Genomic DNA, 24,586 nt, shown 5'->3' with positions numbered 1-24,586 from the left:
AAGATCTTTACTAAAGTTAATCTGGTATCCCTAAAGAATTAAAACACATTTTGTTTCTTTTTTATGGCATTTAATCAATTAATTATGAAATCAATTAATCATCATCCTTTAAACTGAGAGTACCACAACTGCACAAAGCATTCCAGGACTGATCTAGTGCACACACCTTCCTCTACACAGCCCAGCCACTGCTCCTCACACATCCAAAGATCCTTCCTCTTCTTGCCACCACCATCTCCCAGTATGTTTTTCCACTAGGAACTGCACTCCTTTTTCAGATATTCTTTCCAGGATGCAGTTCTGCATCCTGTGGATAGGCCCTACATTCTTTGTTCCTAGATGTACAACCTCCTACTTGGCTGCATTAAGCACATTTTATTGGAGTAAGCCAGTACCTCAGATCAGAATGGGGTTTGGAACTATCATGTTTAAATGAAAGTAACATGGATGGCTTCCAAATTCTGGGAAGGTTTGTTCCCCAGATTAATTCTGAGGGAGATTTCATATAAAAATGTAGATGAGAGCCAGGATTATTTATACTGAAAGATAAACAAAAGGATTACATTTCTAGCTATTAGGAACCAGTGGAAATGTGTCTCTAAAATGACCTTACCTTTCATCTTGACCGAGTAAAAGGCAGCAGCCTCGCCGTTTCTCCAGAGTATCTTGGCACGCTCGGTGGCAGAGTGAGGTAGAAAGAATGCATCATTAGCTGAACTCCCTTCCAGCATTCCAAAAATAATGCAGTTCAGAACAAAGAGGACAATCCTTTCTCCAAATGTCTGGACCTAAGAGAACAAACAAAAAAGACCAAAGAAAAATGAGGCAGAGAATAGTATTTTGCATCTCATAAAAGGTTTCAAAATCAAAAGAGGCTGGGAAGGAGGAGGTCAGGAAACACGTACACTTAATTTGGGGAAAATACCTCCTGAGTTGGTTCAGCTAGAATAACAAAAACAGTTTTTCCTAGTGTTTCACCCTCTATCCAGCAGGCACAGAATAATTTAGTAACTATTTATAAAGCTTGAGATATCTCTTGTTGTCACAGAGAGGAATTCTAAAGCAGCAGAAGTATCTTGATTGCAGTCACAGATTTGGAACCAGGATCAAGGCAATCTAATCCTACTCAAAAGTGAAATGAAGATTGGATTCACGCTGCGGAGTGGATGAAGAGTGAAGATGAAGAAATGAAGAGTGGATTCACTATATAAAACAGAGAATAGTCTGACCCAACCAGCTATAATCTAGGTGTAACATGAACAATTATTCTGTGCTGGCCTTCTTAGGAGACAACTGACAGGACAGGGAGATGAAGGAATATAAAGGAGAAAGATTATATTGATCATCAAGGTAAAAACTGCTGCCAACAAGCTTCACACTAATGCTGAAAAAGAAATGAGAATTTCCACATATAATGGCAATTTGTCTTTTAGCAATGAGCTAGAGGGGGTAAGATTTCTATTTTCAGACATTATTTTCATTCTCTATTGATACAGAGATGCTTGAAAGCCTGAAGGCCTGTGGCCCTGCTCCACATTCTTTCTTGTAAGGATTGGTATCTCAAAATCCCTCCAGTTCAGTTACCCATAAAAAGCCTACTTAATTCTGCAAATAATTAAACACTATGTGTGACAGAAAAGATGATAAAGGAATGGAATCATTAAGGACCAAAGATACCGAGAGTTGGGTAGAAAATAAAACTGACTTAATAACCTCATGGCAACACAAAGCTCATATGCAGCAGGCATCTGACTTTTTGGTTGCAAATAGACTCCAGGCTACCCAAATCTTTCAAATTATGAAAAAGTAGTTCTATCTTACCAAAATAATTTATGTGGGAAAAGAATTATGGATATACAAATGATGAAATAGCAACCATTTCATAAGATGAATACAATATAAACATTATCCAAGGAGAAAAAGAAATCATAATTAGCTAGATAAGACATTGTTCCAAAGGGTAGTAACACCTCCCACCAGACAGTTAATGTGAGAAATTATTGCTAATGTAGTAATTCAGTTTATGATTATTTCTTTAGTAGGCAGCGAGGGTAAACTAAAAACCAAAAGAAAATAAATCCCACAGATGAATCATAAGCTGCATGCACAGAATTGTTTAGAGAGGACTAATGTGCATGTCACTGTGTCCTAGAGACATGAAGCACTTGGTGGGCCACAGAGCCCAGATCCCATAGGTTCAGAGCAGGAGCTGTCAGAGACCAAAGACAATTCCATGAGATTGCTCTGGCTGGGAAGCTGCAGGGTAAAGGCAACTGTTCAAAACAGCATCCTCACCAAAATGAGCCCATCTCTAGCAGGATCAGCTGTCTTCACAACATCTTCCACCGGCCACCAACGCTGGCTCAAATAAACTGCCAAAACTACAACAACAAAAACAGGGGAACACGTTACCGGCAAACACAAAGTAGGTTCTCAATTTTTCCACAGGCAGCCTCAAATCTACTTCTCCCTCCAGCTGACTCCAGTCTATTCTGCTGTGAGACAGAAGAACAACAATTATATTTCAGTTTCACGTCCATGTCCCTTGATATCCATTTTTCAGTACTGCACAAGGCAGCAAGTGAAGGTAGTTTTTTTCAGGAATTGAAGTGACTTTGGTGTGACAGCCTGTGTTCCATACGAATAAAGCACTTCCTGCTTAATACGAAGTTCAGTAGCAAAGTAGGTTTGAGTGGCATTTGGGACAGTGGAGCTACCTGGATAAAGGTTACAGTTTTCAAGTTTCTTTCAAACTTTCCCCTGCCCACACACACATATTTGCATCTGTTGGAGTGCACATATTTGCACTCATGCAAGTCAAACAGGAAAATTCTCATATCTGCTTTATCAAACAGCTTTTCAGCTCTCTCTGTGATTGAATTTCTATCTATGGGTAGCTTTAGAGTACAGATTCCTAAATCTCTGCACGGACAGATATTCTCCAAGGTTCAAATGCACACAGAGAGGTTCCTATCAACAAAAGACAGACATAGACACACATAATAAGATACAGTTTGCCCTGAAGCAAAAGTGTTATCAGCAACCCACGTAAGTCAAGTCCTCATGTAGGTGTGATGCAAAACTTGCACCCCACTTCTTCCCATCCTTCCTCAATTTTTCACATTTGCAGGAACAAGTATTTAAACCCTACTCCTACATGTTCATCTACAGAATTCATTGCCTGCCAATAGATTTACAAGGAAAAGACTTGAAGCAGCAACAATGACACTGAAATTACTTCCAAGCCTTGTTCAGAAAGAAAAGCTTTGACATGGGGTCATTTCAAAGGATAGAGAATAAATTGTAAGGGTTTAGATGAGGTTTTGGAATAAACACAGAAATCTGATCATTTATGACCACAAACACATCAAACAGCAAATATTTCAGCCAGATGAACTTTTAGTATCGGTACACTGGTGACATTCACCTAAAGTACATTTCCACGATTTCAGGAGTGCTAAAGAACACCAGTATCATTAACATCTCCATAGGGAACCAACCATGTCCATTTTTGTATAGAAAGATAGAATATAATATAGGAAGAATGTTGCAAAGAACAGTACAGAGTTCACATGTCATGAGTCCTAAAAGAGTGCTCCAACAACTGGCTTTAACCTACCCCGCTAGGGAGAAATATAAGAAAGTTCAAAACCATCTGTGAGTTAGAAACAAATTCACACACGAGGAAATGAAATTATTTTAAGGACAGGATTCATCATTTACCTGTTTTAGCCTCAGGTTGTATGATTGTCACTGATGCACACAGGTTAATTTCCCTTTCTGTTCCAGACTCTATCACTCCTGCTGGTTTTAAGGATGGAGATTCTGCTTAGCTAACTTATATTTCCAATAAATTATTAAAGCATGTGCCAAAAAGCATTACACTTTGTGTGCTGGGTTAACAAGGAAGAAGTATTGCACGCGAGGGCAGATGCCTGTTTATAGCAGCAGACTCAATTCATTAAATATTATGCACTTACTTGCATGGGATTTTCATACTCTTTCTGTGATGGATTCAATCTGTTCCCTCAAACCCTTCCCTCTGCTTTCAAATGCAGCAGCCACTGCTCCATTACACATCCATGAAACATGAAGCTACAAAGGGAGCTGAGTCACACAAAGGGGACATAATGGGCCAAACGCTGACTTTAATAAGAGCTGCAAAGAGGTTTGGCACACAGTTCAGACATACAAGACACATAGTAAAGGTCAGAAAAGTTTTTAAAAGCTTTGAGGAAAACAGGAAGATGCATAACCATGTTGGAAGGAGTTGCTTTTATAGAACATTTACTGTGCTATTCAATAATTTAAATGTGTGGAAGGGAACACTAGTTGACATAGCAACTGTCACATCACATTACTTGAGCAACCTTATCTATATGGATGCCTTCCTTGAAGGAAAAACATTTCTCCAGATTTCACACAAACATATGTACTTTGCTTTTTGTTATCATTTTTCAAGTCAACATCTGGTCCGCAGTTAAATCTATCCATGCTTCCCTATATTCTCATTTTCATTTTATAATCAACTTTGAGGAACACTACTTCAAATGCAAACATGATTTGTGAGACCACATGTTCCTTCTCTCTCCCTTCCCAGTCTTGTTATTCTTTCCAAAACATTCAGTTAAGTTCACCTGATCACAGGAGATGGAGTTACTGCCAACACACATCCCCTGAACCCTGTGAATCATGATGTCTGTGACTACAGTGACCTTGCAACTGCAAAACCTGATGTGCTTGATCGTGCAGTTGCAAGACCAGGTGAAATGTATTTCAGGTCACAATTAATGGGGTTTGCACATGCTCAGGTGGGTGGCTTGCCCTGTAAGTACCAGCTTGCTAAACCTCAGTACTTTCATCACCTGCACTCAGACAAACACAGAGTGTTGCAAGAAGCTGACAGGCAGTGGAGCACAGGATTCCACAGCACGGGGTGTTTGGAATCCAGGACTGAACTGAATTAGGCACCAAGCATAATGCAATTGTGATTATGAAATGTCTGCTTTTGCTGGGCAAACGTGGATCCCTTCCCAACTCAGGCCTGGATTATATTTTTACTTCCTAGGCTATGCTGGCCAAATGTTCCCACACTGGTGTGCAACTACTTAAATGAAATGTGCACATCAGGTTTCTGCACACAGAGCAAAGAAGAAAAAATAAAGCAACATCCTGCTTGGCTCTTCTTTTTCCCCTGCCTTATCTGAACTGCTGAAAGACAACCCTCAGTTACAAACTAAATAAAGGTGATGTTACATATGAGAGATGTAATTAGAGTTTGTTTAATAAATATCTAAGATAAAGTAGTGGCACTTCCTGTAAAGTCATCTTTACCTTAATCCTCTCACTGTTTCAGATTGCTGACAGACTTAAAGAGGTCACTTTTGTAAGACTTCCACTGTGGAAATGCTCTGATAATGGAGCAAGATCAGAAATCCTACTCTGAACTGCATTCTGCAGCATTGACATACCCTGAACTAGCTGGGTCCCACAGTTCCCTGTCTTTAAAATGGAATAAGCATTTCTCACTCTTTTCTAGGAATGTTATCAAAACAAATACATTAAAGCTTGGGAGGCAGGCAGATTCCTGCTGGAATGGCAGCCACTCAAGTATCTCAGATAGATCTTTTCCTGCAACCAGTTATATTTTCTTCTACAATTCAAGCTCCACACAGTGATTTGTTGCAAATGTCTTGTGATAAATGTTCCAAGGCATCTCACAGTTATTGTGAATTATTACATGCAGCATACAGAAAATGCCACAATAAGGTATGTTTATTTAGTGTTATAAAGATGTTAATCACCCATGTTATGCTCTGTAAGCCCTTACAATGCAATTTACATTCTCATAAAAATATCTGTACAGATATACTAACAGAACACAACACTCAGCCCATCAAAAATAAATTTAAAATGCTTCCAACCAAGACCAAATCCTACAGAAAAGCTGCCATACCCATTTTCTCTTTGAAATATGCAGATCATTTCAAACCACAAGCTACACATCACTTCTGGACAACCCATCTTATCAAGATGATGAGAAATAAATCTCAGTGGTGGAATCCACCCCTCTTTAAACCAATTTTCAATAATTAAGTACCATCAAACTGAAACACAGTATCTGAGGACAACCAGGAAATTTGCTTCTAAGAGTGCTCCTGCTGTGGAAGAAAACTAAAATGCAGAGGCAGTGGACAGGTACAGGAAGAGAAAATATCAACTACAGCAAGATTGTTTCCCTCTTCCATCTGGTTGAAACTTGTTTCACAAGAAAAGCTCAAGTCAGGAAAAGAAAATTATGTAACTTGTTAAATGTTTTCATTTTCTGCCCTTAAAGTCAAATGTCCTTAAAAGTAACAAAGACTAAGTTAAAATGTATTGCCTTTCTCTGAAGGAATTGATTTTGAATTAATTTGATCTGTTCACTGGTCAGAACAAAAGGTCATGTAGGTGAGCAAATCCAGGTGGAGTTGCCCCATTAGCACAGTCTGCCACCCTAAGAGTCAATTCCAAATCTGCTGAGCTGTTGGAAAAATTTTAGGACAAAATACTTCTAAAGTATATACCCATATGTATAGGTATGCACACACATCCCAGCAGGCTTTAAAGAACCAATGAAAATTTATTAACACTCATCTGAAGAAAAAATAAAATCACACCGGTCAAATTTATGTCTGCAGGAAGACTGGCCACATGCTTATAGTATATAAAATCCAGAAACAAAGAACTTCCAGAAAATCCTTTAAATCACACTTTTGCAAAGAAATACCAAAAGCCAGGTGATGCAGCAGACTCAGAGATCTCTCTGTTCTTCTGACTCTGGACTGGTAACTTAAGCTGAAATTTTGCAAGGGGCATGGGTCACAGCAGTCAGGCTGTTGTTTATAATATAATAAGGTGTTTATTCTGCTGGGTTTAAGCTTTAATGAAGATAGCTATCATGTAATTTAGGCTCCAATTGGACTTGACTTGTTCCTGTGAGAAATCATTTTTCCTTGTGTGCTTGTATCTCATTAATACTTCTTGTTCCTAATACTAAATGAGATCATTTAATTGAAGAGCTGTGATAAATGCACTTTCACCTGCATCTATTTAAAAAGTCTTTATTTCTGCACTGTAGCTACAGATCCCAATTCCTCTTGTGAAGCCTAAACTAACTCAGTGCTGTTTTCAGCCACGTTCCTTCGAACATGAGTCAGGAGATGAGCACAACTTCACCAAGAGCCAGTCTGGCCTCTGGTGTAGAGGCTTCTCCCCTTTATCACACCAGTGTGTATCTCTCTTCAGAAAAACACTAATGGAATATATAGATTAGTGTCAGAAGAGTAATTCTACATCAATAGTTTTAGAGGGACTAGAAAGTCTTTTGACTACACCTGGAACTTAGAAAGGTCTCCTACCTTCTCCTGTGGACCACAGCCCATTAGCAAAGGTCCAACTGAAATCCTGTATGGAAGGAGCTGGAAAACTGCAGAGTTCACCTCTAACCACAGGTGATCTTAATCTGCTTTTTGTTCTTCTGAAGAAATTTCCTGGTTATAGGGTAGGACTGAACAATGAACACTTACACTAACAGAACCTGTTCTAGGAGTGCAAGATCATTACGTGCCACACTTAGAACTGAACAGAGAATTTTGCTCTGCCTTTGCTGTGTTATTAAAAATACTGGCTAGTAAAGCCTTTCAGGCATAATTTATAGCTTATCCTTTAAAAAAAAAGTACACTTTTAATGACAGATGTCGTTAGTTTGTTGCCACATTTGGAAGCTGGAAGTTTAAGAGGTTTCATGTGTTCTGTATTCCCTAAGTGACACAGTGAGTCAAAGAAAAAGTTCATGTCCTCATTGCAGATATGCCAAAAATTCTAAAACCCTTTGCTTCACAACAACACCAACACACCTCACTAAAATATCATAAACCAAAAAAAAAAAAAAAAAAAAAAAAAAAATCAGTAAGAAGCAATACAATTTCATACCTGTATTTTATTTTTAAGGATTTCAGGATTCTATCCAAACCATAATGTGTTTAAATTTCACATCATTCTAAATTAGAAAAATATTATCCTGTTGAATAAAGTCAGAAAGAATAACAGATTTACCCAAGGTGATTTTTCAGCTATCAGCAGAGAATTTATGCACAGAATTTAAAAGCCCTGATTGTCAATTCTTCCATCTAATCAGCAGCCCACTGACACAAATTCTTGACAGATAAACTGAAACCAATTCATATTCAAAACAAAGCCCGGAATATTTAAATACATAAACAAGCAGACCATCTTAAAGGTAAAGAAATTACAGCTACTCAAATTTCAAAATATTTTGACCAATTCTAACCTGTCTCTTTATCCTTTGGATCAGTTAACAGCAACAGTTTGCAAGTAGGATTATTTCGGTAGAGAGGGACAAAACACACACAGGAATCTTCAAGTTTAACCTAAAAAACAAACAAGCCCTGTAGCTCTTTGTACTGCAAAGCTCACAACAAGTACTTCACATATCAGATGCACTTATGACATGTTTTATTGACATGCTTTGCTGACATGCATGGTACAAGCTTAGCACAACACCCTCTCCATCCTCAACTTCAAGGCACTGAAATACTCATAATATTCTAATATTATCCATAAGGAAAGTTAATTTAAAAGAAATCAAGCTACTGAAGTTAGTGAAGACCTTGATGCTGACTTGCCCTGGTAAGTACATAACCTGGCTTTGAGCACTGTCACATGCAGACAAATGGTGTTATGAAAGACCAGACACATCAAATGAAAACAAATACAACTTGCACTTCTTACAGCATCCTCCAGCTGAGTACTTGTGGTGTTTTGCAAACAATGAATTAAGCCTCGGGGTACAGGGAGTATCAAAGCATTAGGGCAGTGCCTGGGCAGTTTATCTTCGAGGCACAGCGAGAGTAGATAATTGGCACAAGGTGGTTAAGTTGAAGGCAAAGCTAAAACCAAAATGCAGCTCTCAAGCTTCTGCTCCTAGACTAAACTTTTAAATGATGCGACACATAAACACAAAATTACTGTGCTCAAACAGCTCTATATGCATAGAAATGACGATTTCCATATGAATATTGCAAATGCTGTCATGTAAGTTTAGGTACAGGCAAAGAGCGTGCATGACTTAGCACAGTATGTACTGTACTTTCCAAAATCTGGTCCATTGTGTATGTGTGGGTGTGCCTCTCTCTCTAATTGCACCCATTTGTCAGTTTGCTATGAAACTCAAATCAGTCACGTGTTACATTTAATATTTCTTGGTACATGGAAGAAATATGAATATGGATATTTCAGGATAACAACTCTAAGCTGAAACCAGTGTTCAGTAGTTGATGAGTGCCAGAATCCTGGAAGCATCTATGCAAACACTGGACTCCAGGAAAAAAAAAAAAAAAAAAACAAGTTGAAAACTGCCTGAAATCTGTATTCATGAGCTTGCCTAAATCTGAGGATTCAGTTGTTCTTTGCATGCTTCAGACATAACAGCATCAATGTCATTACAGCACCTGGGAGCATTTCCATAATGAAAAGGCCAGGACTACCTCCAATACAGTCATGATTGTTATTTTGTTTGATAAGGTAATGTGCACTTTCACAGGTGTTAACAAGAGCAGCACGAGCCAAGCACAGCTTTGTGTGTGGCTGCTGCCAGCCTGTGGAGCTCTCATCCTGACTTGCAGTAATCCTTGCTATTTGTGTCCTGAATGCTTGACCAAGCCATACCAAAAAGAAGTTCTGTGACCTCAGCAAGTGGGCTGACAGCCACTTAACTCCTGCTAAATTACTCACTGTTGCCAGTCCTGCCACTTGAAACCTGTTTTGATTCAGATGCAGAAGGGGGAAAAAATGTTTGGTAATGCAGCCATTATTCAAACACCAAACCCCTCATCCTTCAGGCTGTCGGTCTATAATAGAGACTGTTAGCTGGGATCTTCACTGGGAATGGAAGATTTACCTTATTATATTTGAATTCTTTTAAATTACAAAACATCAACATTCTTTGAGCTATTTATTATAGACTATAAGGAAAAAGACAATACAGCAAGAACACTACCATTACTTAAGTCCTTGACTGGCTGACTGCAGATTAGATTAGACCTGAATTAAATGAATGCAAAGAGAAATGTGTTGCTATGAGACTCAAATCAGTCATGTGATACATTTAAGGGCTGGTGACAAGCCACAAAATCAAGACAGTTGTGAATCAAAAGCCAGAAGTCCACCTTTAACTGATCTCAGTGTGTGTGGCTTTTGCAGGAATACACAGAGCACTGGCTGGGATTTTAACCTCCTCTCCCTCCTACTGGAACAGCAAATGAACCTCTGAAAGTACAAGGAGGCATGGAAGGTAAGGACACAGAAGCCCTAAACTGGGGGATCTTTGCATGTTCACTCTGTATTTAGCCCCACAGGCTCCACTAGAGGGCATTAAAAGAGTATTTAAACCCCGTTACATTCCCAGCTCAAAGCTGAAGCTGATCCCACCTGGAACAGCATTTTTCTGGAAACTACTGCATATTATTTTCCTGAATTGCAGAAAAGCTACTGTATTCCAAACATTCATTTTAACTAATCCAATTTCTGCTTTGATAGCACAATAACAGGTACCTCAGCACACCTTTTATGATCTACAAATGCCAGAATTAAAGGTTTCATAGGTTGACTGCAGTAAAAATGTTTAATAGGCCTGTTCAGTCATCTCTATCCCACCCAAGTGTCTTAGGAACAGAATTCCTTTGGGAGAATCCACACTCAAAATTACCAATAAAAGTTTTGGAAAGAGTGGAAACAGAAGATAGACTGTATCACAATGCCTGTGTAAACTGCACAGTAGAGTCAGAATACAGACCAGCACCATGATATAAATCTCTAAAATATGCTTTTGATTTAGTCCTGTAAGGAGGTGAGTCAAGATGCAAAGTTCACCAAAGTACTTCAAACCCTCTTCAACGCTCAGACTTGGAGTTTAAGCTTATCTCTCATTTACAGCATGCAAATTATTTGAAACAATGCAGGATTTACTGATTTTTTCTGCAATACCAGTTTACCCTTATTAGCATATATGAGCACAACCAACAAACTAATCTGCAAGAATCTAACTTGCAGCATGAGAAACATCAGCCTACTACCTCTCCTCCTCCAGGGATGCAAAAAACATCAGGACTGGACAGTGACTTCTTCAAGAGTTTTTCATAGTATGTTTCAGCATCTGCTTGCAGAACCTCTGGATCTCCTGCTACTGTATCAACCAAGTAAAGTCGACCTGTGATTAAAATAAAACACAAGATATTTTTACTTTTTATATTAAATAAAAAACCTAAGTCTTAAAACCTCAATTTCCCCAGCAGCTGCTTGGTGTGGCTAGGCCCTTAATTATCTCATTAGAGACTTTTGTATAAGCCTAGTCTAAAATAGTAAGGCTGGTAAAAAACATGTCTGTATGTTATTTACCTCTTGACATGCAACTTTACAAAGCAGAACCATGACAGCATCAATTCACAATCGTCTACTTTGAATTCAACAAACACAGTCTCAAATTTCTCTAGGTGTAAGTAAATTGCTTTAAAGCTGGAAGAGCTTTAAAAAAATCTTCAAAACACAGCCTGAGTTTAGCACTCACAAAAATTTAAGAGGGAAAGAATTCCAAAGCTTCCATTCTTTCTTGGAAGACTGCCCCTTTTTGGGTCAGTCTAGGATCTGTTGTTTGTCATTAACTTTTTCCTTCTCCTTTTTGACTAACATCAGTTGGGCACTTTCACAACAATAAAATAATATAAAAAATTTACCTACACAAGTCTTTCCAAAATAGTAACATCTTTTATGCAACATAACTTTGAATCCATGTGACTCGATGCTGGAGGGTATTTGTTAATTGCATGCAAACAAAAATTACATATATCTGATGCCTGTTAACTAAATGCAAAGTCCAACTTGGTGTTCCTGAAGAAGCAATAACCTCCTTCTGATAAAACAAACCAGCCTCTCTGGTGGCTCATCACCAGCCCAATAAAAAGAACATGACAGGAAATGTATTAGCAAACCAAATGGTGTCCAGCCACTGTTCTATCACAGGAATAAAACAGCTTCAATTTAAGGGGCTTTCAATCAACAAGCTACACCTGCAACTCTTGTAAACCCAAGTCAGGACCAAATCTTCTACCACAGAGCTGTAGCTGGCATCTTAGTTCTGAATCCTCCTTTTTTAATGATGGTTTGGTCTCATATGGCACCTCCTTTAGTAAGTTAAATGTGAAATAACTGCACTGGTAGTAAAGTATATGGCTGAGACAAGGAAGAGTCTTGAAAGGACCAGTGCAAGACCTGTCTATACTAAGATTAACAAACCATGAATCATAGAGGTACCATATTGAAAATGATACCTTTCCATATAAAAGCAGGAGCATGGGATTTGTAGCACCAGCTCAGACTATTCACCCATGGTTCCTCCACTCTCTCTCCAGCAGTGATCAGGATCTGATTACTCAGCAAAAGGATAAGAAAATTAAAACGCTTAAAATGCTTTAAACACTATTTTCCTGCCCTTTGCAGGCAACCAGCTTCCATTTCAAGGCTTGGCAGCAGAGCTGTGTACTCAGAATGCTGAAGAGAAGCTACTCCGTAGATGGGTTTCATAGCATGTTTGTTATGTGACAAAATGGGAGAGAAAAGAGCATTGCAGCACTGGCAAGTCAAGTCACATTATAATATCCCAGGCAGAACTTAAACACTACTGAGCAAAGAACTTACATCAGGAGAGAAATTAAAGATTATTATTCAAGACTTTGGTAATTCACAAAAGCAAATTTACTAGTAAATTAATCCTTTACAAAAGAGCAGCATGTAAGACTTGAGTTTAGCATAAAGAAAAATATTTGCCATGCTAATAAATACTGTTCATGAGGTGCTGCTTACAGGGCTCCCTCCTGCCATGGTTCAGCCAATGCAAGTTCACAGCACAGTCATGTCTTCTCCTCACTGAAAAAAGCAATTAACTTTCTGATACATAATATGCTTGTACTCTGAGGTAACAAGGACCACTTGAAGGACAAAATAAGGTCACAGACTAAATAATGAGGCATTAGAGGAAACTTCTGATCAACTTTCCATCAATGCAGCTTTGCACAGTAGTGAACTTGTCTTTCCTGTGCAATACACTGAAAAGGCCGAAGTGAATCAGGAGCATGTGTTCCTATTCAAATGGAATCAAGAAATTTCTTGTGAAGAAGAAAATTGTTGACGAGCAAGAGAGACTGATGTTGTTTTAGGAACAATATGGAACAGAAGTGTCACCTGAAATTCTTTTTATGTTAACTAATGTGATTCCCACGTTTTCCCAGTATTAAGTGACAAAATAACATTTACCCTGCTGTATATATCCCTTTTACCCTTCCTTTGCATACAGGCACAAGAAAAAACCCTCAAAGTCTATCCGTAACTATTGCTACTAGGCATTCAACTAAAGCCATAATTATTGCTGGCTTAACAGGATGTTATAAAGGTTGCTAAATCAAATGCAAAATAATCTAACTTTGCTTTAGAATAAAAGCAGTGCTGCTCTCTCAGGAGTACTTAAATCTGAGGCCCAATCAGCATCTTAGAATATCAAAATTATGATGTTCTAAGGTCAGCCTTTTGACCTAATTGGAATTACAGGATTTTATTTGAATTTGATCTTACCTAGCAGCAACAAAAGAACACATGGTGGCAGCCAGTCTGCCAGGACCTTGCCAGCAGCTCCTGCGAGGGGCTCTGTGCACAAAGGGTTACCCGAGGGGCCTCCTGCTGCAGCCACAGAGGAGGGACCATAAAGCAGCAGAGTAAATTTAGAACGGGAGACCTCCTGCACCAGAGAGATTCCTGACATTGGGACTGACATCTTAAACAGCCAAAGCTGCTCAACAAGGTCAAGGCATCCTCGAGGTGGACGGTGCAGCAGCAATGACAGGGAGGGGGTGACAGACAGGTACCAGCCTTTGTCTTCTACAGGGCACCTGATTTCAGAGCAAAGGACATGGAAGCTTTGCAATTCCACAGGGAAAAATTATCTAGAGACAAATACATGAGAAACCCAACGAGCACATTTCCATTTCAGGCGTGCAGAAGAGATTTTAAAGCAAAAACTAGCAGCGCATCTGCTTCTCTCTTTTGTTTCCATGGAGCAGTCTGGGCCACATTCTCAAGCGAGGATGTGCAAGTACATCTCCTCTCACTCTGGTGATCTGTCATCAATTTGCACTAAGAATCTGATTTTTTGAAGTGAAAAGCTACAGCTAAAATGAGCTATAAATATCAGCAGGCACTGCCCATACAACTCAGTCATCTTTCGGAGATTCTACCCTCAAAAACCTCAGCCTAAAACATTGTCCAACTCTGCCAAAAAGGAATAAATCAAGGCCCCTGCTTCAATCATAAACCCAGCTTTTTCTACTCCCACTGCTATTCCACCCCCTTGTCTCCTCCAGACGAGAGAACTGAATTTCACGGGAGTTTCATCAAGTGGACAAATATCCTCCTTGAAAGGTAAAAGTCAGACAAATTTTACTTCACTTAGGAAGCAAGAAGATCAGTATGTGGGAATCCAGATATATCTCATAAGCACACCTGATGTTCTGCATCAGGTACATAAATGCAATCACAAAATGGGAGACAATATTCTACCCTGAAGTAGAATTAGTTTTTATGAATTAGAAACAGACCACCATGACTACAGATTGAGCAAGATTTCATTATACCATTTAAAGTAAGCAGGAAATAATTTTTTCGAGCAAAAGAATTTATTGTCAGTACAGCAGAAAACACATGTTGCATACAAGTCATACATGAAATTCCAGAAGTGAAACTACAGACTGTTGTAATGTCCAGAGGTAAAGGACATCCTTCCATCTAATCAGATACTCTGAAGCTTCTTTGCAAAGTCATTCTTGACCATGAAGACAATACACAATTTACTAAACAAGAGATATTTCCTAGAACCATGGAATGGTTTGGGTGGAAAGTGACTGTAAAGATCATCTCATTCCAATCCCCTGCCATGGGCAGGGACACCTTCCACTAAGCCCTGTCCAACCTGGCCTTGGACACTTCCAGGGATTGGGGGCATTTGCTTTCATTCTTAAGAATCTTCTACTCCTGCATTCACTTGTAGGTAATTAATATTGTTCCTTTAAGCCAACAAAGTTGGTGATGCAGATTTTTTTCCAGACTAGAAACACCACTGGCTTGATTAAGATGCACCGAGATATTGCTGGTCCTTCCAGGAGTCAGACTTGTTGAAATGCCCATTTCAGAGAAAGGGCATTTAGGATGCAGCCAGATTGCAAAGCAAAATACATCAACCTCACCGTAGATGAAGCATGAAAAGTGTTATGTCTAAAGTGAATTAATCATTTATCCTACAACTACTTTTTCATGTTCTACAAACACAGAGAAGGATACTACATGCATCCATTAAGAGCTGTATGTTTACAGAAGAGCCATCAGTCACCACAGGACTCGTATCTGGATTTTGTACATTTGCACAAATTTGTGCATAATTTCACATGCAAAAATATGAAAAATACTTCAGTCAGATTTCTAGTGGTGTAGGCACAAGAGAGATAAAAACTTAACATTTCTAATTTTCAAGTTTCATTATTTTTTAATTCAGTTTTGCCATTTCTAATGATTGCAATAGCAGCATTGGCTTTGTTTATTGGCTTTATTTTCATGCCAATGTATTTCACAATAACAAAGAAAGAAAAAAAGGGAAAAAAACCCAAAAAAACTACTTCAGCAGGTTTTAAGTGTTTCTGATGATATTCTGAGGGATTTTGTCCAAGAAGTATTTTCCTTTTTTTCTTTTTATTTCAAAAACCACATTGCAATATGAGACAATCATGCACCAAAACAAAAAGACAGTATACCATGTCAATATTTAGGAAGGAGTGTTGTAATTAAACCATGCAACTAAGACTAGAAGTCCTAAGATTTATTCTTAACACAGGTGTGTTTTTGTGGCCCCTAACAAATCACTGCATCTTCTGACTTGTTCCTTATCAGTTAAGTGTATGTCTTATCTACCACTTCAAAAGGGTGTGAGGTTTTCCTTATCAGTGCCTCTGAAACCACTACGTAAAACGACCAAGAAGTCACATAACATAAATTGTTCTCAGTTCGCCATGGACTGCCACTGCCATACTACAGAAGTGCACCCATGACAGTGTCCAGGATTGAATAATAACTTTTTTTTTGCCCTTCTGAACCATACACACGTGACTGAAGTGCTGTCTCTTACCATCTCACAGGAGCAGGAGCTCTGTGATGAACAACAGGGCTTCACATCAACTCTTCTCCATCCCTTCCCATGAGTCTGAACAGCTCCAGGCATGTGGTTATCATTAGACAACCATATTTGTTTAACCTTTCAGAGGAAGGAAGAGGTCTTTGGCACGCTCCCGGGAGTGCACGCAGAACCTGACTCTCACATCCTGAATTTAACTGAGCAAATACATGCCAAAAACCCAAATTCTGGTGGAAGTGAAACTGCAGTATCATAACAGCATGTGGTGGCGGCTGAGCCAGCGGGCAAACGCCATGCTGTGCTATCTGTCCAGCACAGCAAGGCAGCTCTGCACCACGTGCTGCACATCATCCATGAAAACAATGCCCTTCCCACTGCTCTGCTTTCCCCCATTTCTAATAGAACAAGAACTCTTGGAATAATCAGGATGTAGGTTTCAAGGTTGTATGTTTCAATCCCAAAATTCCATTTATGTATCTCTTAGTATTCTGTCACAACTCAAACAGCCAGGAGGGCTTCAGGAGACAAACTAAATAAAAGTTTGTCTGTAAACAACCTTTAACTGTGGAATCAATAACTTAAGGCAGAGGGGAAGAAATAATCCTAATCCCACTCCCAATCAAGAAACTTGTTTGATTAAATAGATGAGTTTAGCCATATATGTCATTACTACAAATTTTGCCACTCAGATGGAGGGCAAACCAAACCCTAGGCATTGCAAACACAGGCTGCAATCCCACTAGCCACGCCATTCCCACAAACACATTTTTACTACTGATTTCAGAAAAGAGAAGAAAAAAGCTTTAGGTATACAGATATTTTTAGCTAAATATAGATGAGAAAAAGGAAGACATCTTCAAATTTCACACTGTTCCATGAGCTCTGAAGGCCTTCTGAACCTTCTATTACCAGGTCTATAAAACATGTGCTTTTCATTTCCCAAAACTTAAGGTAATCCACAATTTTTGAAATGGAAAAAAAATAGACAAGGAAATTAAATAATTGATTTAATTATTTAGCTTTTAAAATAAAAATACTTTGCTGAAACCACATTAATTAAAATGTTTTGAAGGCTAGGAAAGCAAGTGCATATTGAAGAGAATCATGTAATAGTGAGTTCATACTGAAGGGATATTTCCTCCACTCTAACCTGCACTAGTCCCACAATTAAAGTTTCAGCAAATAAGTTCCAACTATATCTGTTTTTTTCAGATGGCTCTTTAGCAGTGTTACACTCACAAATATAAAGCCACATCCAACTCATAGTACAAATAAACTAAAATACATCTGTGTAAACAGGCTACCCCTGTCCTATTACACACACAATGCACATCTGGACTGGCATATTTAGCACAAAGTTTTAACCCAATGTAATTGAAAAAAGCTGAGGTATTACAGCTCAGAAACAGACTTTACAAATAAAAACTGCAGCATACTGTTAAACCATGGAAGTGCTACCACCTATAGCTATGCCATATCAGAATTCATATTTCTGCACATTTAACTTTGTTTTTCACAGAGCTTAGATGTAAAAACGAAAGAGACAGCTTACAGAATAATTCAGGGGAAAATGCTGGAGAAAAGGGAGATTCAGGACTGTCATTAATTCAGGCGTTGAGGTTCATGTTCACATCAGGTTTTCCAAGGAAATTCTAACGATTCAGTGTGATTGCTGCTAATACCTCTGAACTTGTGAACATCAGCATCAAGTTCTTAATAAATACTGGTTTCCATACAATCAAGAAATGGGCAGAAGTGTTCCTGGAAAAGTCTAACTTTGACTACTGAGGGCAGAGGTATGGATTTTGGAATGATAAAATGATTCAGGTGGGAAGAGACCTTAAAGATCATCAATTCCCTGCCATGGGCAGGGACACCTTCCACTATCCCAGGCTGTCCCAAACTGGCCTTGGAGACTTCCAGGGAAGGGGCAGTCACAGCTTCTCTGGCATCAAATTTGTCTTTTCTTGCATATGGAAGCAAATACTCAAATGGCAAGAATTTGTCAAGTTAATTATTTGCATATCCCCTAAACAAAATAAAATACACAAGTTCTCTAAACAACTGGAAAGAGGCTGATTTGAAAGGAAAATGGCAGGAAAGGTTCTTTGGACAGCAGTAGATCTTTTATGAAGCACAAGTGTAAATGCAGATAGTGGCAATTCAATCCTCTACAAAGACTGAAGGTAGAAAGGAGGATACATTGCTTCAAAATCACCCTGTAACTTGAGGGAAAGGAGGAAAACAATGACTCCTATTGTGATGAACACAGAATGGTGAAATGGCAGGAAATGACAATAGCGTTTGACAAATGGTCTAACATGGAGATGAATTCATCCCACGGGGAGAAGCCAGACAGACTGACAGGACACTTTCCGAAAATGGCTGTGTTTGAACAATTAAAAATTATTACTGAAACACAATGGTTACAACCTGGCACCAGGGCTAGGATTTAAGTACCACATCAAATACATTTCCCTATTACTACCATCATCCAAAGGAAGTGTGAGAAACCTAAAGTCATGCCACACACAGCCCTTAACATCACCTCATCCAAACCACAGCAGAATGAGGCACACCAGGAGTACCTGAAAGCCCTGCTTTGCTATCAGAAAGGATAATATTCCCCAAGCAAACAAAGTAGTGATGAAAATATGAGACAACTGTCTGGATTTTCAGAGATACCAGCTTCAAATACCACATAATTTGAGCTGCAAATGCTTTACATGTGACACGCCTACTGCTCCCACCAGCAGAGAGCATAAGTCTGCCTAAGAAAGCCTAGCAGCCTTTCTCCAAATTACTTGCAAGGACCAATTTGCACAGCCAGAATAATTTAAAAATAAAGCAATTAATTTGACGGGGGGGTGGGGGTGAAAGGGGGGCGGAAAGAAAAGAAACAAAAACCAAAATCCCTTCCCCCACTAATTTCCACTTTGCTAAATTTATTACATGGCTGCAAATTAATACATCACCTGCACCAGCTATCACAAGGCTGTCTCAGAACTTGCTTTAATAAACAGCTGCCAGTAGTGGAGGAAATATGTAAACATCGCTCTTGTCTCTCTGTGCCATTGTGTCAGCTATTCTACATGTCTTTGAAGGTGCTCCAAAATCAGCATGGCTCTGCTTTTCCCTTTTTCTCCTTTTGGGAGGAGGAAAAAGCAGAGAAGGAAAGACAGGCTGGCAACAGAGGCTAACTCTGTGCTTGCTGTGCTCTTGATAGCGAGGCTCAGTGTGTTCAAATTCAGTTTACACAGGCTCTTCTGTAAGGACAAAAGAAACCACTGCTGGTGGTTAAAAATGCAAAAGGTTTTGATTGCAATTGCTTGACAATCAGCCAAAGATATGACTAGGGGGAAAAACACAGCAAGGCAGCTATGACCAGAATGGAAGAAACAAGGAAAAACACATGGCTTGACTTCAGAGCAGAAAATTGACTTAGGCTTTGCATAAACGACAGAATACCTCCAAGCCTGCCTTATCCACAGTCTGCCTGGAATGGGAACATGTAGGCTAAAAGCAGAGCCTATTAAAAGGCATAATGTTTCTAAACGGCATCTGTTACGTCCTAATAAGCATTACTTAAAGGACACAGGCCTTAAAATTGCTACCAAACGTGCACTTATCTGAAACTGCTGCAAGGCAATCGTTACCGCAATGTCACATGACACCTCTGGAATCTGAATAATAGAAAATGTTTTTATTTAGTTTGGCTTGAAATCATTATGCAGGAAAAATATGGAGGCACTTTCTGAGATTTTGAAACTGTGCAACTTCACAGGAATGAAACACCAGCAAGAATTACATCAGCGGAGCCATTTGCCATCTGTTGTCAGTAATACTATAAAGCCCAGCCACCAGACAGCAGTTTCAAAGGTTACAAACACAACGTTTTTAAGCATCCACAGACCTCTGGGTAACTGAGCAGGACACAGTTTACTTCAGAGATATGTGCAACCTGAGGGTCTGCCAATCATTCTGCAAAGACAACATGCCAGAGCTGGGAATTGCCAGGCGAGGCGTTTGGAAGTCTCTCAGTATGCAACCTTTACACAATGTGGCAAATACATACCAGCCTCATCACGTAGGTTCCTATAACACACTCGCAGCCATAATGCCTGCACACCTCCCACTTGCAAATTGAAACCGGCCAGACTTTCTCCTGTGCTGTTTGTTTTCCCAAACTTTCCCTCAAGGGAAGGAGTGTGTTCACTGAAACGCTGCTTATGGAAAGGGACTCTGGTTTGTTTGCCGGGTTTGGGCTGTAATTTTCCTTTGAGGGAAATATTTAGGATTTTGTTTCCTGATTTCTTTTCTTTCCAGACCGTAAGTACATATTTATGTTAAAGACAGCAAGGTTTCAACAACTTGCATTAGCTGTGGCAATTGTTATGGCAGCCCTTACCTCTTAAGTACACACAGTCTGAGTAAAATTCTACCTGTTCCATACATGAGATTTTAGTTCCACTGTAGGAGTCTGGTTGTTAATCAGTCTCACCTTAGAGCTCTGAGAAGCTTTTTTACATGCAGAGGCCACATTCCTGACAATGCCTATATACTACCTGAATTTTGTGTTTCCACCTTCCAGGTTGCTGACCTCCTTCCTATAAACTGATTAACATGGATTTCATGGAGGGCAGGGAGATTTCCATCTTCCTAGAGAGACAGATGGAAATTTAAGGCTTCATTAATGCAATTGCCAAACTAGATATACTGGTTTCTCATCCACTAACTATTTCTCAGGCTCCAGAGGTGCATATATGTGGTTGCTCACTGTTTCTGTTAGGCGGTTAACACACACCAATCTGACTTTCAAGGTGTCCTACAATCAAAATGAATTTGCAAGAAGGCTGAATTTAAAACAAGTACCTCAAGTTCTAGGTCAACAGCTGGCCTGCTTCTCAACAGCAAGGTTTGCCTGGGACCTGTAAAGGGGCTTAGAAACCTGGAAGTGCAAACAATTTTTCCCTGTGAAAAACAGTTACAGGAACAGCCATCAAGACCGAATTGTAGCATCTCAATTACAGCACAACATGAACTGAAAAGCAGTATTTGCACATGAGCTAGTGGCTGGCTCTATGTGCTCTTAAAGTGTACTGCATACTCAACTTGCTTATTGACAACTGCTCCATAATTATTTTAAACATAGATCTATGCAATTACATAACTACACCAAAACTCAGACAACACCTAAAAACAACATCAGCTGTCCTAAAAGAGGAAGGGTATGGAAGAACAACTATTCTAAACATTGAATCTGAGGGTGATGCAAAAGGGAAAAATCTAGACATTAATCGAACTGCCCTAGACTACAATGCTTCCTTGGACATGGAAACCCAAGTTCTATTCATCTAGAGGTATTTTGTTCAAGAAAATCAGTAGAACTGAAAGTCTTTCCTCACTCCCCCCAAAAAACAACATTATTATAAATGTTTGACTTCCATAAGTGGTTGATAGGAGGAGAAAAATAGAGCAATCTGACTGCAGTGCATTTAGCCATGAGCAGCTAGAGGAACTAATGAACAACATCATTATTTTACTGAAGGGGATGAAGTAGGTGCTTTAGATAAATGGCAGCAACTTAAAATGTGTTTCAGAAGATAAATTCACTTTCTCTCCATTTACCTGCTAGCGTGACAAATTAAGAAAGAAGAGTATAAAAACAGAGCAGGAGGAAAAGCAGTGCAAAAGCTAACTGAGGTGATGCAACGGGCCCTTATCCAAACAAGTGCATGAACAGAGATTGTTGGAAGTCCTCCTAGCCAAACACAAACCCAGAACACTGCACATGCCAGATTCCTCTGGAAATCCATGGTGGTGCATGTGCAAATGATCCACCTATGCTAAAATCAAGTCCCTTACCATGCACTGGGAGCTTGGCCATTTGGGAACTGACACGATGTCTGTTAATTTCAAAGCACTGTAACTCCACCAGGTTCTGAAGGGCTGAGTTCTGCTGGGCAGAGCAGCTCTTCACCCACTGCCAGAAACACCAGCAAATCAACTCCTGCTGAAAGGAGACGAGGGAAGAGTGGCTTTTTCACAAGGAAGCTCACCCTCTATGTCCGTGTGCTTCTTGTTCTAGTCACCTCGTCAATAGCAAACAAAAGCTTTAATGAGTACTTTTAAAAGGAAGGGCACTATATAGTATATGTATAGAGCAATATATTTGTATACCATACTTTGTATATTACTCTGCAGTATACAAAGCCTTTTACATCTCAACACCAAAACAGTCCAACTATTTTTGTGTGGTCAAGAATCAACGTGTTTATGGCTCCTTTGTCCCCGTTAAACCCTGCTGTTTTTGTTAAACCTGGATTTTGCTCAGTTTGGGTAAACAACTGCCGATGGTGCCTTTGAAAATGGATAGTTTTATGCAGTGTTTCCCAATGCTCCTTAATGGTTGAGTACTTGAGATCTACTGAAGTCTTGACTGATCCACCTGTGCTGAGACCGCAAACACACGCTGCAAACAGGAGGTCGGGGATCATCCTCTCCCCAGCATCACCTGCCGGACCACAGCGGGCAGGAGGCTCTCTGGGCAGGCTTGGACTAGCCGAACACCTGGAAAAGTCACCTGGACGCGGGGAAATGGGAAAATAAACCGTGCTCTGGGCGACCCTGCGCGCAGGGCTCGGGCTGTCCGCCTCCCCCAGGCGCTGCCGGCAGCGCGCCCATGAGGGACCCGGCCCCATCGGGGTACGGCCGCAGGCGACCGGGCAGAGGTTCCCTGGAAAGCCCCGAGTGTTTCGTGGCGTTTCAGCCGCCCGAGGCCACCCCGAGCCGCCTCCTCCCCCTTACCCGCGGCGGCTCTTCCTCGTCGCTCGGCCGCCATCACTTCCTGCGGGGCGGCGCGGGCAGCCCTGAGGGCGGGCCGGGCCGGGATGGGGCTGAGGGGGCAGAGGACGGCGGAAGGCGGCGAGCAGCGGCGGCCGTGCCCGGAGAGGCGAGGGGAGGCTGGCGAGGCCGGCTGCGGGCTCGGGGAATGCCCGCAGGCTCCGGGAATGCCCTCAGCCCATCCAGGCACGGCCTTGGGAGAGGGCCGGCCCACGCTGCATCTGAACTCACGAAACTCCGACAGAAATACCAGGTTATTTCTTTAAAAGGCACAGAATAAGAAGCCATAAACCTAGCGCCGGTTTGTGTTAACGCGGGTGGCATGAGGCAGAAGGCTTACGAGGGGAAAATAAGTACAAAAGTAACATTTTTATAGCGTTCTGCAGTGACCACTGTTAATCTGAAAGAGGCTTTTGGAAAACCTAGGCAGCTGCCTGCCGTTCATTACCACAAACCATAAAACTGAGGTACAGGGGCTAAAGCCAATACGCAGTTGTCAAAATTAAAAGTAGAACTCAGGACGTGATTCAGGGCAGCCTTAATACCCCCATAGTAGGGTCACTCAATTATATTTAAAATAACAGATACAAGTATCAAAGTCATAGAGGTCTAAGACACATGGAAATAACAGTACGTTTGCAAAGAAATAAAATCACCTTTGCACTTTGAGCTCCCAGGCATGCTGCGGTCACCTGGAGACCCGACTCAACAGGGACTCCATTGCCTGTCAGCACAGGAAACAAAAAAAAAACCCTTAGCATTGCTCCTCCTTTCAGATGCTTTAAAATGCACAGTAAATTTGACTTTTTTTTTTTTCTTCCTGTACAGCACAAAGTTTCAGCCCATACACTGACACTCCAAAGAGCAGATGTCACATCACCACACCTTAGAGATCCTCAGTGGATTTCAGCACATGCTCGTGATCCCTTGAAGCTTTGTACATTCCAGCTCTCCCCATGTCACCCACAGCCCAGAGGTTTAGCCCTGGGCTAAACTTGGTCCAAGGTCTCGTTTGATACAGCAGGAAAGACAGGAAGATGAAACCACGCAAGTGCTGTTGGTGGGATGACAATGGTTAGCTGGTAAAAGATTCAAGAGAAAAGCTACAAAAGAATAAAAAACCCCCAAAATGATCAGCCAGAAAACAGGATGGTAACTGTAATGGTGAGGATCAGCCCATACCAATAAATATCAGAGACTGACTTTCTCCAGCCTATTAGAAACTTCCTGGCCAGCTAAAACTCATCAATTTTCTTATCAGCAGAGGTAAGGATGTTACTGTTCAGCCCAGCAATCTGTTAGTTGTAGATATTTTACATAGTAGCTGATAAACCGTTAATTAATTTGTGTGTATCCTGCTTGTAAAGTCTCCTTGTGCTGGTAAATGACACCTGAAAAAAGCAACCTGTTGATCATGGATTGCATGTGCCCTGCTAAGTCCTTTTTCCCCATTATAAA

The 24,586-nt window shown here is 40.3% G+C and overlaps 1 protein-coding gene across 1 annotated transcript in view; it reads right to left on the bottom strand.

Moving 5' to 3' along the window:
- Window positions 1-23,307, bottom strand: part of LOC137481750 (protein FAM169B-like) — a 40,486-nt gene extending 17,179 nt beyond the window's left edge. The window contains exons 1-5 of the mRNA XM_068203645.1: window positions 23,093-23,307; window positions 11,136-11,269; window positions 8,333-8,432; window positions 2,296-2,381; window positions 614-788 (exon numbers count right to left, since the gene is read on the bottom strand). Coding sequence (XP_068059746.1) covers window positions 614-788; window positions 2,296-2,381; window positions 8,333-8,432; window positions 11,136-11,269; window positions 23,093-23,126 — 529 coding nt within the window. The 5' untranslated portion in view covers window positions 23,127-23,307. The remainder of the gene's footprint in view (window positions 1-613; window positions 789-2,295; window positions 2,382-8,332; window positions 8,433-11,135; window positions 11,270-23,092) is intronic.
- Window positions 23,308-24,586: the final 1,279 nt, after the last annotated feature.

The sequence above is a fragment of the Anomalospiza imberbis genome, chromosome 13 (genome assembly GCF_031753505.1).
Source record: "Anomalospiza imberbis isolate Cuckoo-Finch-1a 21T00152 chromosome 13, ASM3175350v1, whole genome shotgun sequence".
Taxonomy (NCBI): Eukaryota; Metazoa; Chordata; class Aves; order Passeriformes; family Viduidae; genus Anomalospiza; species Anomalospiza imberbis.
This window is presented reverse-complemented; position numbering and strand designations above follow the sequence as displayed.